General features: G+C 44.0%; 1 protein-coding gene across 1 annotated transcript in view; it reads left to right on the top strand.

The window, feature by feature from the left end:
- The first annotated feature begins 512 nt into the window (after positions 1 to 512).
- Positions 513 to 13,468, top strand: part of ITGA2 (integrin subunit alpha 2) — a 70,443-nt gene continuing 57,487 nt past the window's right edge. The window contains exon 1 of the mRNA XM_055790477.1: positions 513 to 659. Coding sequence (XP_055646452.1) covers positions 617 to 659 — 43 coding nt within the window. The 5' untranslated portion in view covers positions 513 to 616. The remainder of the gene's footprint in view (positions 660 to 13,468) is intronic.

Genomic DNA, 13,468 nt, shown 5'->3' with positions numbered 1-13,468 from the left:
ATTCACGTAGCTTCGCTGGATGCTGGCCTGGCACCCAAGCCAAAGCCGGCAGTATTTCGCACAGGCAATACCTCCTCGCCACCATTGCCAGCTTCGGGTCAGTTGCGTGGCAAGGCTCCTGGAGCCTATTGCGCTCCCTCACAGCTGAGGACATGTTCTGCAGGAATTTGACTTAAAGAGGATACAGGCTCAATGCTGATAAATGTGCCATTTAATCCCCGAGGAAGGCGGCCGCTCGACGCTGTTACGTAAACCCGCGTTTTACCAGGATTCTGCATTTTTTTGACCCCGAAACTCGGAAAGAGGCACCCCCCAAAGCACCGTCCCGGGGCGCCGGGTGCCTCCCGGAGCCCTGCCCCCAGCACAGCGCCCAGCCGCTAGCATCCGGCCCCGGCCCCTCGCCAGCCGGCACCGGGGCTGCGGGGCAGTGGGGGCGCTGCGTCCGGCTCCGCGCCCGCGGCGCGCAGGGGGCGTGGAGGAGGAGGAGGAAGAGGAGGAGGAGGAGGGGTATTTCGGGGTGGCGAGGAGCAGGTGGTGCGCAGTGCCGCGCTGGGAAGCGGCCAGCTCGGGAGCGGCACCGGCCCGGCCTGCGCACCGCACCGCACCGCGCCGCGCCATGGGCTCTGCGGGCGCGGCGCTGCCGCTGCTGCTCGCGCTGGGTAGGTCGGTGCTTCCGCGCCGGGGGTGGGCGGGTCCCCGTGCCGCCGGGGGGGCGGCCGGTGCGGGCGGGGGGCGCGGGGGCGGCCTCGGCGGCAGCTGCTGCCTCTCACCGCGGCGCCGGGGACGGGGCAGAGCCGGGCGGCGAGTGCGTGGCGTCCGGGCCAGGGGCGCGTTGGCTGTGCGTGCGTGTGCGGTGCGGTGCGGCGGCATCTGCGCAGCGGGTCCGGCGCCCCAGCTCCCGGGCTGGCGTGGGGTTCGCCCTCCCGTGCAATGGAGCGTGGGCGCCTGCGGGAGGGGAGCGGGGACAGCCTGCCGTGGGAGTGTACGGCTACATGGCGATTGTGCCTTTTTAAAGGGGACGATACGCGCCCTATGAATGCTGTTCCTAATTTTCAGGAACCCTCTAGGTCTGTTCCCACCCCGTTGGGCAGATGTCGCTCCTTGGAAAAGGACAGGGAAACTTGAACCATCGCCTCCTTCTCTTGGCTGACTAAATCACCATTACATATATTTTCCTGGGAACTATAAGCCATCATATTCACTTGCCATGAGCGAATTCCCAAGCACTTTCAGAGTTTAAACATTACTGTATACTCTCACAAACCCTTAATTAACAAGTCGGTGAAGAAGCAGCTTAAAACTGAGCTCTCACTGATGAGCTGTTCTAACTTGTTCTTTCAGTAACTATAGCAAACGCTACAGTGGAATGTGCGGCTGCAGGGTATGACATCAAACACAAAAATATTAACCTGTGATGAGATACACAGTATGCAAACGATCTGGTAATAAAAAAAAATAATCTTAGCAGTATCAACGGGCACAACATTCACCCTGCACTTTTGCTTAATCCATCCTTTATTCTCCTGGTTACAGTCACGGTACAGCACCAGGACCATTATCATGCTCTCTAATTCATGGGCTCTTAGGACTTGCAAAGGTTTATAGAGTGGTGCTGAAAGCAGAAGATAAGGACTGATTGCAAGAGGAGGATTCCCCTGGCAATGAGACTGACAGAAGTGGGATAGGTCTACTTTGTTCAGGCACTGTCAGAGATTTGTCTTCATTTATACAGTTGAAAGCTGTCATCGTGTTGATTTCAGATGTGTCGTGACATTTGATGTTAGTGGATGTAATTGCTGAGTTAATACTCAATTAGGCTTTTTTGATCTTGTAGAAGTAGCAGGGAAGAAAAAGCTTCAGAACAGGAGCATTTTCCCTGAGCGACTGGGAGTCCTGCTGTGATAGTACTGTTGTAGCTTATGCAGAATTGTTTTGAAATTTATTAAATTCCCATCAACTGCTTTACTTTCAAAGCTGATATCTGTGAATTTAATTGGGCTACCTTAGCTGAATTAGTCAGTACTTCAAGAAAATATTCCAAGTTTATTTTAAACTTGATTTTTGTGTCAGTATATTCACTTCTGAATTGTCAGCGGTATTTAATGGCCCACATAGGGTATTGCTTTATTGTGTCTCCACATTAAACTAAAAGTAATGCAATGGTTAGGAAGGGTGTGGGTTAGTCATTGTTGGTGTTTACTTCTGTGTTTGGAAAATCACTGACTTTTTAGGTGCTACAAGAAATCCAACAGAACTACCATTTTGATAACATGACTTTGCTACCAAACCTGTTACTCCTTGATCAGAAAGTATATAGCATACAGAAGCAGGTTATGTTAAATCCTTCACTTACAGTTATTCCTCTTAACAGGGCTGTACAACAAAGTGTGATGCTCTATGTTGTAACACGCTGCTCTTGGCTGCTTAGAGATTTGCTATATCTAGTTCCTTAAATTTACATCTTAAGTTTTTCCCTTAGCCTGTTCTTAAAAATCAGAGTCAAAATAGCCCAGCTCTTTCTGAGAGTGAGGTCAGTGGACAATACAGTAGCTTTCCTGTTCTCAGTTGTGGTAACATTTTCATTGGAAAGTTCTAGTGCCTTCATGCTTCAGAGGAGATATTTGAAATCTGGCAGGAAGGTGCTGTTTTGTATAGTCTTGAATATCGACCTAAATTTGGCCAAATAACAAATCTTTGGAGAACTGTGTTCCTCTGGAAAGAAATCTATTTTTATCAGCTTGATTCTAATACAAGTTCTGTCCATCCTTGGTGTGGAGCTTGTCAGACTTCCTCTGCTGTTGGAGTTGTAGTGCGGTGTAGCTGTTTCTGTGTGAGGACTAGGTCTACGCCTGCAAACACAGAAACTCTCTCCTGTGTTCTCATGTTATTTGGTATTTTTACAGCGGTCTCTGTTGTTTGAGGCGTTCTGCTTTCCAGTTTGTTTCTGGATCCTGGTCCACTGATCGTCTGTACTACATGCTGTTAGCTGATTCCTGGGCTCTGAGTGAATCAGCTTGTTCTCCATTTTTTGAAAATAATTTATTTCTGAGTTAATTCTCAAGTCATAGTGTTGAAGGACCATGTCTAGTGGAGGAAATAATATTTAGTAAGACCTCACCTATCTCAGCAGGCCTACATATTAAAGCCCAGCATGAACCTTCCTCCAGCAACCAAGGATGTGAATGATACAACTCTGACACATCCTTAAAATCTCCGCTCTGTGAAGTATATAGGCCTTGCACTATGTAACTCTGAAGTGGAAAATCATGGCTAAGTAAGGGTTATGCCTTTTCGTAGAATCATAGAATGGTTTGGGTTGGAAGGGACCTTAAAGACCATCTAGTTCCAACCTCCCGGCCATGGGCAGGGACACCTTCCACCAGACCAGGTTGCTCAAAGCCCCATCCAGCCTGGCCTTGGATGCTTCCAGGGATGGGGCATCCACAGCTGCTCTGGGCAACCTATGCCAGTGTCTCACCACCCTCACGGTAAAGAACTTCTTCTGATATCTAATCTAAATGTACCCTCTTTCAGCTTGAAGCCCTTCCCCCTTGTCCTATCACTACAAGCCCTTGTAAAAGCTTCCTCTCCAGCTTTCTTGCAGGCCCCTTTGGGTATTGGAAGGCTGCTCTAAGGTCTGCCTGGAGCCTCCCCTTCTCCAGGCTGAACAACCCCAGCTCTCCCAGCCTGTCCTCACAGGAGAGATGCTCCAGCCCTCTGATCATCTTTGTTGCCCTCTTCTGAACTTCCCTCGATGGGTCCCTGTCCTTCTGACACTGGGGGCCCCAAAGCTGAGTGCAGTACTCCTGGGAGGGTCTCACACCACACATGCACCATTTGAGGACCATGAGATCTCAAGCCTCATGGGACCCAGGCAGCCTGGAGGAGAAAGCAGCCTTATCTGAAACTGGGGGGTGGTGGTTTTCTGCAACTTTGGATAGAAAATCAGAATTTCCAAATATAAGCCCTCATCTGTTTGGTACATATCTGATCCATGCAGATGAAAAACATCCTGTTGTCCTAGGGCCCTTGTTGGCAGTGGGCTGTAGAGCTGTACAGAGGAATAGGAGAGGATCCCACTATAGCTTTTTTCTTTCAGATGATTTTTGTTTAAAGTGGGATGAAAGTTGTGATCAAAAAACAGAGTTTAGCATGCAAAATTTAGGAAGTGCCTGAAGTAAGTTAGCAACCTGGATTTGTTCCTTCTGTGCATTAATGCATCATGCTGTCACTGCCTGTGGACAGGGTAAGGTAGTATGATCAGAGAAGAGGTTGGGGCTCCTGCCATACTTAGTTTTGAAGTCAGAAGGTGTTCTATGAATGAGGAAGAAAGGTAGGATGAAGGGAAGTTGTATTTTTTTTTCTTTTCAAACTTGGATTCTTTCCTTTTTTTGGCACAAAAGCAGAGTGCAATTTCAGGCGAGTCATTTAAATCAAATCTTTGACACGTGGTTGGAGCTTTTGTGTTCATCTCTTTCTCTTTGCTCAGCCCTCGGTTCTCAAAACTGAAGCTGCATTTTCATGATCTGGTTAAGCTGACCTCAATCTGGGGCTGATGCTGCAAGGACATTTCATCCACTCCTGATTGCATGTTCCCACCGGTTTCCCTGTGCTACCACAGGGGCTTGGTCTGGGGAGCAGGTCAGGGACCCATTTGCCTGAATAATTTTTTCCCATTTTTGAGCCAGGTCAGTTTTGGAGATGAGCTAAACCAATCCTGTTCACTTGAGCAATTTATTTAAGCATTAGCACTGGCACGGGGGACAGGCAGAACTTGTGGCCAGAGGAGGGAGGGAAGCTGGAAGAGTCCCTTTCACTGGTAGCCAGCACTTCCACTGGCTTGAGCTGGTTGTGGAAGTGCAATTTGACATGCAAAGCTGCTGTGTATTCACAGCTGTGAATGAAGTCAATGGAAATTGTATTTCAAATGTGCTAAGTATTCTGAAAAAATAAGGTTTTAGCTGTATCACTAGATACTCAAAAACAGCAAGTACTTTTGACCTTTATCTTTTCTTTAATGGAGCTCAGGACGATCTCTCATTTCACTCGGTTGTTGAAAAAGAAATTCTCTGTCACTTGCCAGTACTTTAAGGTGCTTGTGGTCAAGGTATGTAGAGATTAATCCACAAGGAAGCTGCTAATTCAGTAGGTTAAAATAGTATTCATAAAAAGTACAGGGCCATGTACTGAGCAGTAAGGACAAAAGCGATAACTCAATAGCAAATGAAAATAGCACATTTTGTGCATAAATGAAGCCAGAAGTCTGGGTGAACAGGCAGTGTGTGATCGTAACGGATTTGCACACATAGCAACTTACAGCTGTGCAACCTGTCTTAACTTCTGCCTTTCTCCCTCTTTGTGCTCATCTTCTGTTACCTTGCTTTTTTATTATTGTATTTGAGTAAGGTTAGTATTAAAAATCATTCCAAAATCTGGCAATTGTTTGAAAACAGGACTGAAACGGGAGTGCCTCATAAACTGAAATTATCTCTAGTTTTTCATACTTTCTAAGAGAGTTTGTCAGGTAGTAGGAGTGTTATTATATATTATTTTTGGAGGTTTGCCTTTCGTAGCTTTGCACATTGAAGTAAGGCCTCATTCATACTGTATTACAGGACTTGTATTTTGTACAGATGATGCTTATTTTAGAAAGCATACAGGGTATTAACATAACTTTCCTATCACCTTAACAGTTAACATGTATTTGTGCATAATTTGGGCAAAATCAACATAAGACCTTACCAACAAGTTTTAACTGTGTGCTGCCTGGCTCTGGAACAGTTTTTCAATTGGTCTTTGCTTCTTTGATTCAGTAACACAGAATTTTCGTGGAAGAAGTCAAAGAAGTAAAAGGACTGATATTCCTTGGTTTTGTTGGGTTTCTTAGCCACTATATAATTGTGGTCTTTCCTCGTTACTGTTAATCTTGAATGAATGAATGAATGAAAGTGGTTTTTGCATGTAGTTCACATAATGTATTTTTATGAGGGCCAATAACTGGAACTGCCAGCATAATGGCTTCATGTCAATACAGCTAAATGTGAATAAAATACTTTCCTCTAGGCTTAATGCAGGTAAGAGGGAGTTTCTGTATCTTCCATTGGGTAAAGCAAGTCATTTTCCCCAGCAGAAATCTTGGGCAGTCTGTGTACCCAGTGTTGTTGCTTTCATGTGAAGGTTTCCTTTGTTAGGCTGCGGTGGCCGGTTCCCGTTCCCATGGTGACCGTGCCGAAATGCAGACGGGACACAGGCGGGATTCTCATCGGCGTGGCCATGCACTTGCATACCAACACATGTTATCTGCTTGGCTTAGGACATTTCTATTAGCAGTTTTAACGTTTAGGATTTCTTTTTCGCCTAGTCGTGTCTGGCCCTGTGATACTGCACTGTGCTAAGATTTCAGACCCTGTACAGTAAGAGGACAGCAAGTTGATAAGCTTATTTTTTGTGTGAATAAGTTGTCTGTACTATTCCCATGCAGATTAGTCAACGACATAAGAGAACTGCCTCAGTCTTAGTTTTGATTTTGGTTTAAAAAAATAACAGAGAAAGATTTTTATTTTTAAGCCGTTAGGTGAAAGACTGACACATACCTATGCTAAATAGTTATGTGAACATACCCGCTTCTCAAGGCACTGATAAAAGGATAATAAAAATAAATGAATGTGAATTCTGTAGGATAAATGATACCTTCTGTCTATATTAGCTGAGTGTGAGTGTGCATCCCTCATGCTGCACTCGTTTTCTAGAGGTGGCAAATACTAAAGGCATCTAGTAGAGCCAGCATAATCAGTGTGAGCATTTCCATCACTTCCAAATCAGGCTGGGAGCATTTCAGGATCTTCAGAGGACTAAGTCAGTTTTTATTTTCTCCTGGAGCAGCATATTCTTTAAAAATCTAATGAGACTCATGTATTATTCAGGACTTAAAAGAGGAATTATACAGGCAAAGAAGTAAGATCAACATAGGCTTCTAGAATGCAGGATGAGCGAAGACATTTTGTGTATAACCGAATGGCATCTGCATGGTTGAATGTCACACATGATGAATGTCACGGATTCTTTTGTCCCTTCCAAATTACTGGTAGACAGGGTGAAGGGCCTGGAAGTTATGCACAGCCCTGGTGGAACTCTTTTGCCTTATTCCGGATTTATTTTACCCTTTGAATCCTGCTTCTAAGTTCATCATTCTTCCTGTATTTCATACAGGATGTTCTTTTTATTGGCCAGGGAGACTTGTGTGACTGTGATTGGTTATTTCTAAAGAACAGACAATAAAGAAATCTTGAGGAAAATTACTGTTAACAACACACTTCTGGAAGGGAGCGTATCACACAGTGGAAATACCTAAGGAAATAATGGACATCGGGGGGTGGGATGGGTTGGTGGTGAGGAAAGATTACATTAGGGTTTTACCTTTTATCTATCTGCCTGTCTAGCTCCCTATTTCGAATATAGCAACCCTTAAGCAAGAGAACTGGCAGCAGTTGATGCTGTGTTAAGGCTGTGATACAAAGCGGTATGTAACAGTAAGACTGCGGATGCCCAGGCTGTCTGACCCACTGGATTACCCAGTAAACAACTACCTCAGCAGTCTGCAAGATCAGACGACTTACCTGAATGAGGAGCAATCAACCCACAGCTTGGCTCACGTGAGTTTAGTGCAGCAATGGATGCCGTTATGAGAAGTTGTGAACCCAGCAGTGTTTTGGGGATGCGTCTGTGTCCTGTTCTGTGCTGCCTGAAGTAAGGCAGCTGCCCACATGTAAACCAGCTGGATTATCTAATAGGCTGTCTACCTCTTCCACATACACAGCAGTCACTTCTTGCAACTTCTCAGTTCTTGTGACTGTTGCTTTCACAGTTGAAGGGAGACATGAACACATACTGGGTAAGAAATTCTACTTCATTACATAATCTGCAGATCAGTAAACTACTGGACTCTTAAGCCTAAATTTACTCTTGGCTGGTCCTGTTCTGTTAGTTGAGTAAATGTCTATGTAAGTGTCCAAATAAGGGCAACCTGTGTCAAGAGTTAGAGACCTGGTTTCTTAATAGCAACATGCTACAAGAAGGAAGGTAAAACACAGAATAATCCCATTGGTAGACACCTGTCTGAAGCAGAAGCAAGTAGGGTATCTTGTCCCTGGGCAACTAGTGTGTCCTAGATGGTTACCAGATATTATTGCAATGGAAGGTATGACTCACATGTTTCTGTGCCTGTATCCTTATTTCCGTTTCCTATTTGAGGAGAATGGTAATTGCTCAGTGAAGAAAGGAGCAATGTTTCATTAAGTAGGTTTTTACCAATTCTGCTTTCTTAACTCTAAATTCTAATCAGACCGTAAGAATAGCGCCTTAATGATGAACACGGAGCAATTTAATCTGGTATTCCTACTGTCATGTTAAACAGTGGGGTTTCCTCAGACGCTTTGTATTTGATCAGCCTGTCAGTTTCCCAAGATGAGACCCTTGTGTCCAACCAGCCTGACCGCTACCAGAGTTTTGACAGGCCACTGTATCAGAGGGTGATTTGAGTAGTCTGTTCAGGGACTCCTGCTCACAACATCATGGAGTCAAATCCTTTGTAACAACTACTCAAATCTATGGAGACTTACACAAAATGAATTTCAGCTGAAGATTTTTATTACACAGAATACAAGTTTGTGACAGAGTAAGGTTTGAGAATTGGTGGTGATAATACACTGACTGCAAAACAAGCTTAAAACTTCACACTTAATAACAGCTGGCATGATGTAGTCATAAAGTTCTTAGCCATTAGGCATCCCTGTGGGGCGGGAGATAGGTTCAGCCCATGGACTGATCCCAGAAGTTATGATCGAGTCTTCCCTAACCTCTCTCCTCATTTGTCCACTTTTTATATTGCATATTCATTTATCATACATGCAATAAGTTACAAGTTTCTCGCTTCTAATGCAAACTAGAATGCACCCTCAAACAGCACTACTGAAGTTCTTTTACCAGCTATGCATGCTCCCCAAGTCGGGGTTTGCCCTGTTCCAGAGCAGCTATTTGAGTTGGAGGTTGCGATCTCCCAGTACCACAGTTACCTTTGTCTTGCTTTCAACCAACTTGCTGTGGGTTTCAACACCTTACTGACTTGTGTCTTCTTGTGGCCGGAACTTCCTCACTTGGAGGCTTCTTTCTGCGTAGCTTCAGATAATGGTGTTCTTTTCCCCATCCATTCTTTGTTTCCTGTCCTTCCCAAGGCTGACTCCCTTGATTAGAAGTCCCTTCATTCGTAACAACTTTAAAAAAATGCTGAATCAGTTTGTGGTAATTTGTGAGTTTAGACAACAGTTCTCTGCCCTCCCCACCCCCCTACCCCCCTGCTTTGAACTTACATTCGGGACCAGTCCATTTTCTTTACATTTACATGGAGCTTGAGTGAATCTAGTCATACCTATTTTTATTACTGGTTGTTATTATGTACCCAGCGAGGTTCAGTAGTACCTTGGAGGCAGGTAACTTTGGGGTGGAGGTGTGTGTTAGTATTACAGTGAGATGATTTCATTTGAGGAAAGTAATTTTGCCACAATGGTTGTCTCAGCACCAGACATCTTCTCATGTATTCTTCATGTGACAACTGCTATGCAGCTTATCAGCTGTGCAGTACCATCAAGTTTCCGTTCCACCAGGCAGCACAACAGAGCCCGGCTGTGGGGTCTCCACTCTGTTCCACCCTCTGTTACTCCTGTCAGCATAGTAAAGTAGATTATGTGTGTGCCAACCATCCTGAAAGCAATAGCTGTATCTTACTCTAAAAAGCTTCCTATAATACTATACTTCTGTTAGGTCCCAGTTTTCTCTAATCCCCCCAAAAGTAATTTTCCCACACCTACTGTGTAGTACAAAATTCAGAAGTACTGTATGTGCAGTACTTCAGATACACGTAGAACTGATTGGATTTATAGATGCTAAAATCAAGTGTAGTTGAAATTTCTCGAATGAGAATTTAGCTAACCTTTCCGAAGTGGAAAAACATTTAAGTGGCCTGACACTTCATCTAACTGTGCCCACCAAAGAGAGTTCCCATTTAAATATTTCTGAAATGCATGTAGGTCAGATTTAGAATAGCAGAAAAGACTGAAAATGAAGTGACTGTTAATATGGGCAAAACAATAGATGGAGAAAAAAATCCAGCAGCACTGTTTGGATGGTAGTCCTTTAGTAGCTCTGCTAATAAGTTATCCATTTGACTATAGCCTGATATCCTTTCATTTCCCTGTCTGTGCTCTCTCTTTTTTTGTTTTTTCTTTTCCAAACTGCCCAAAGCCAGTTCATCATACTGAATGGTAAAAAAATACTTTTAAGAGTCTCTAGAGTTGTCTTTCTGAGAAGTTGACAGCTACAATAGACTCTGCTTCTCTGAAGACAAAAAGCAACTGTTCTGCACTTGTGGAAGCAAGTATTATCTCAAGAAAACTCTTCTTAAATGTACGTGGGCCCTTCTCTCTGACCCCAAAATGTACAATGGCTGCATTTTACAAAAAAGGTAAGTTATTTCCAAACTCTGACTAGAGATAGCCTGTCATCACCTGACCACAGGCGTCTCAGATACACTGGAGTCTGCGGTTGCGGGCTGTGAGAGTACCTGCCGCAGCCCCACTTCACCTGAATCCTGGTACCCCCCCACCTCAAAGCGCAGAGTTAGGTGCCTTCAACCCAGCAGAGACATTTAGGTGCCTTTAAAGTACACGAAAAATACTTGCCTGCAAAGCAGGAAGGCTCCTGCAGTTAAGCAGTGGGTCGAGGGGAACGTTTAAACTCCATCTTTCTCAGGTACTTGCGTGAGGTGCCCCCTTCCCCAGTGGTCAGTGGTGAGGAAGAGCTTTGGGAGGCAGGGGTCTAGTTCAGCTTTTTTTCAAGAAGTAGCTGCCTGAGAAGTGATGGTAATAGCTGCCTGGGAAACATGGGCTTAGTTCTCCCTTAAGGCTCATGGTGATGCAGATTTACCTTTCAAACTTTCCCAGAAGCATCTTTGCTACCGGGCAAGAGAAGAGCTCTCCACTTCTGCTACTGAACCTGGGTCTCGGCTCATCCCGGGGCGGGTGCGCAGTGGCATTCCCAGGCATGGAGGTTGGACTACTCATGCAGATAGACAGTGCATAAAGATCAGTTATTTAGCTGTTAAGTCAGTTAATTATTTAGAGCAGAAGTTATTTTATCAGGAAGCATTTGTCACCTCTAGCTGTGATACCAGAGCTGGGCCTACAGCAGGGCCAGAGGATGCCTTGCTCTCAGGAGTGCTTCTACACCTGTATCTTATTCGGAATTTTTATGCAAATTTGTGCTGTGAAACCTAGGTGACATTATTTTAGGTTTATTCTGGGTTAGGCAGCTACTGAAGTCTGGGCTTCCTGGGTTGTTTCCCTCATTTTAATGAGCCCGTATTCTGCCTAGGCCTTATCTGCTGCCAGAATTAATCATTTCAGTATGCATTAAGAAGGAATTTCAGGTGAGCAACTGGGACCACCTACCCACTGTTGAGGCTGCTGAGCCATTAGCTCCCCTTATAATCAGGGGAGGGAAATAGTTGTTAAGTCTGCTATAGGAAAACAAAAGTTGTGATAATTATAGCTCTTCCAAGTATTATATTATATATCCTGTGGTGCTTTGGGGGTTTTCTTTTTGCAGGAAGCTGATGCAGCAAACTTTTTACAGCTGAGGCTGTTCTTGTTTCTGGGTCTGTGTACAGCTCAGAATGCTGAGCTCCTGTCTTGCTCTTAAAAATCTGTGAAGGAGGAACAGGGTAAAAGTATCCTGAACAGCATGATGGCAGGGTCACTCTCTAACCACTGCAGTCCTCACATGGCGGGCAGCAGTGCTGGAGTGGTAAGGGGATTGATGGTAATGGCGAGTCCCTCAGCCTTTTTCTAATTTAGCCTTTTCAGGTCACATTGAACAATGATGTGGTATAATACACTAATACGTTATAATACACTGAAATTTTCATGTAGCCTAGAGTGTGATAGTGCAGGGAAGTACAGACACTTTTGGTTTCTTTCCCACTTCTTGATACCTGTCTGCAAACATGCGTTTTCATCTGTGTACAAACATGTTTTCATAGCAGCTGAGATGGGCAAATGCAGCACATGGGGCACAGAGACAGCAGTCTCATCAACTTCTGTATGATGACATGCATTTCCTCTCTTACAGTCATAATGTGGCTCGTGCTTCCCTGTCTATATTTGGAAATGTTGCTGGTTTTAAAAAAGGGTCAACAACTGATAATGTGGACACAAGAAGATAATTTGCTGGAGTGAAATGCTGCTTGAAGAGTCAGTCTTTGTCATAGGGAAGCATGCAAAGTGTTACTTTATCATCATTACTTGTGAAGCCGGTGACCTAACTGCACATAGAACGTATAGGTGTGTTCAGCTTGTTAGCCTCATGTACTTTCAGTTGCTCCATGGTATCACTGAGAACACATTGTGGTGCTCTTAAGGACAAAGTTGGAACAATCCTATGTTTTGCACGAAGATAAAAGAAAAAACGCAGTTTATATTAGAAAATGAAATTTATTTGCATCTTCTGTAAAAGAAAGTTTTTTCCACTGAACTTAATGATAGAAACATGCCATGATAATAAATTTGAGTAGGCTTGAATACTTGCTGTCTTTATTAAAAACACATAGTAAGTTGTCAGTCCTGCTGGAACTGCTCTTAACCATTACTTTGAGATCAGTCAAAGTGTATGCAGTAGGTTGTTGAGATTTCTTAATTCCAGATGAAGAGCATCTTATTTGTCTGCTTTGGGAGCCAAGGAGGACACTGTGTAGACCACAAACAGGGAGTTACCAAGAGAAAGACAAGTCCTTCAGAGCCATGGGTAATGCAGTCATGGGTAAATTTAATTGGATTTCTTACTCTGCAGCAGTGCCACAACAGTAAAATAGACAGCACCTAGTTGTGTTATCTCAGTATCTCAAACTTTTTATTCACAATTTGGATGTTGTATCATGTTTGAGTTGCTTTTATAGCAGGTTATTGCTAACTTTTTGGTGCAGATTCTTGGATCATAAACAGTTGTTAACTGAAAGACAGTGACTTGGGCTTTCACACACCCAAGAGACTTTCAGGCTGGAAGCTGACCTACTTCCAGGAAGAAGCAGTCAGCCAACTAAACCAAGGAAGTTTGTTAAAGGGAGGGAGAGGAGAGAACAAAGGCTGGTGGGAGGGAGGATTTGTTACTAAATGAGGCATTGGTTTTTTTCTTTCTTCTGGGTGGATTTTTTGTGTTGATTGCTTTTTGGGATTGGTGGTGGTGTTTTGGTTTTGTTTTGTTTTGGGTTTGGTCTTTGCTATTTTTTTTGGTTGCCTACAGTTTCCTTCTACTCTAAATGTTATACTTTGTTAAGTATTAAATAGTTAGAGATATTGTACCTCATATGAAGAAAACTTCGGTCTCAATATAAAAGAAAGTAAAGCAAATAGATGAAGCAGTG

Source organism: Falco peregrinus, chromosome Z (assembly GCF_023634155.1).
Source record: "Falco peregrinus isolate bFalPer1 chromosome Z, bFalPer1.pri, whole genome shotgun sequence".
In the NCBI taxonomy this organism is placed as follows: domain Eukaryota; kingdom Metazoa; phylum Chordata; class Aves; order Falconiformes; family Falconidae; genus Falco; species Falco peregrinus.
The sequence above is the reverse complement of the archived record's forward strand: the minus strand, read 5'-3'. Positions and strand labels throughout refer to the sequence as shown.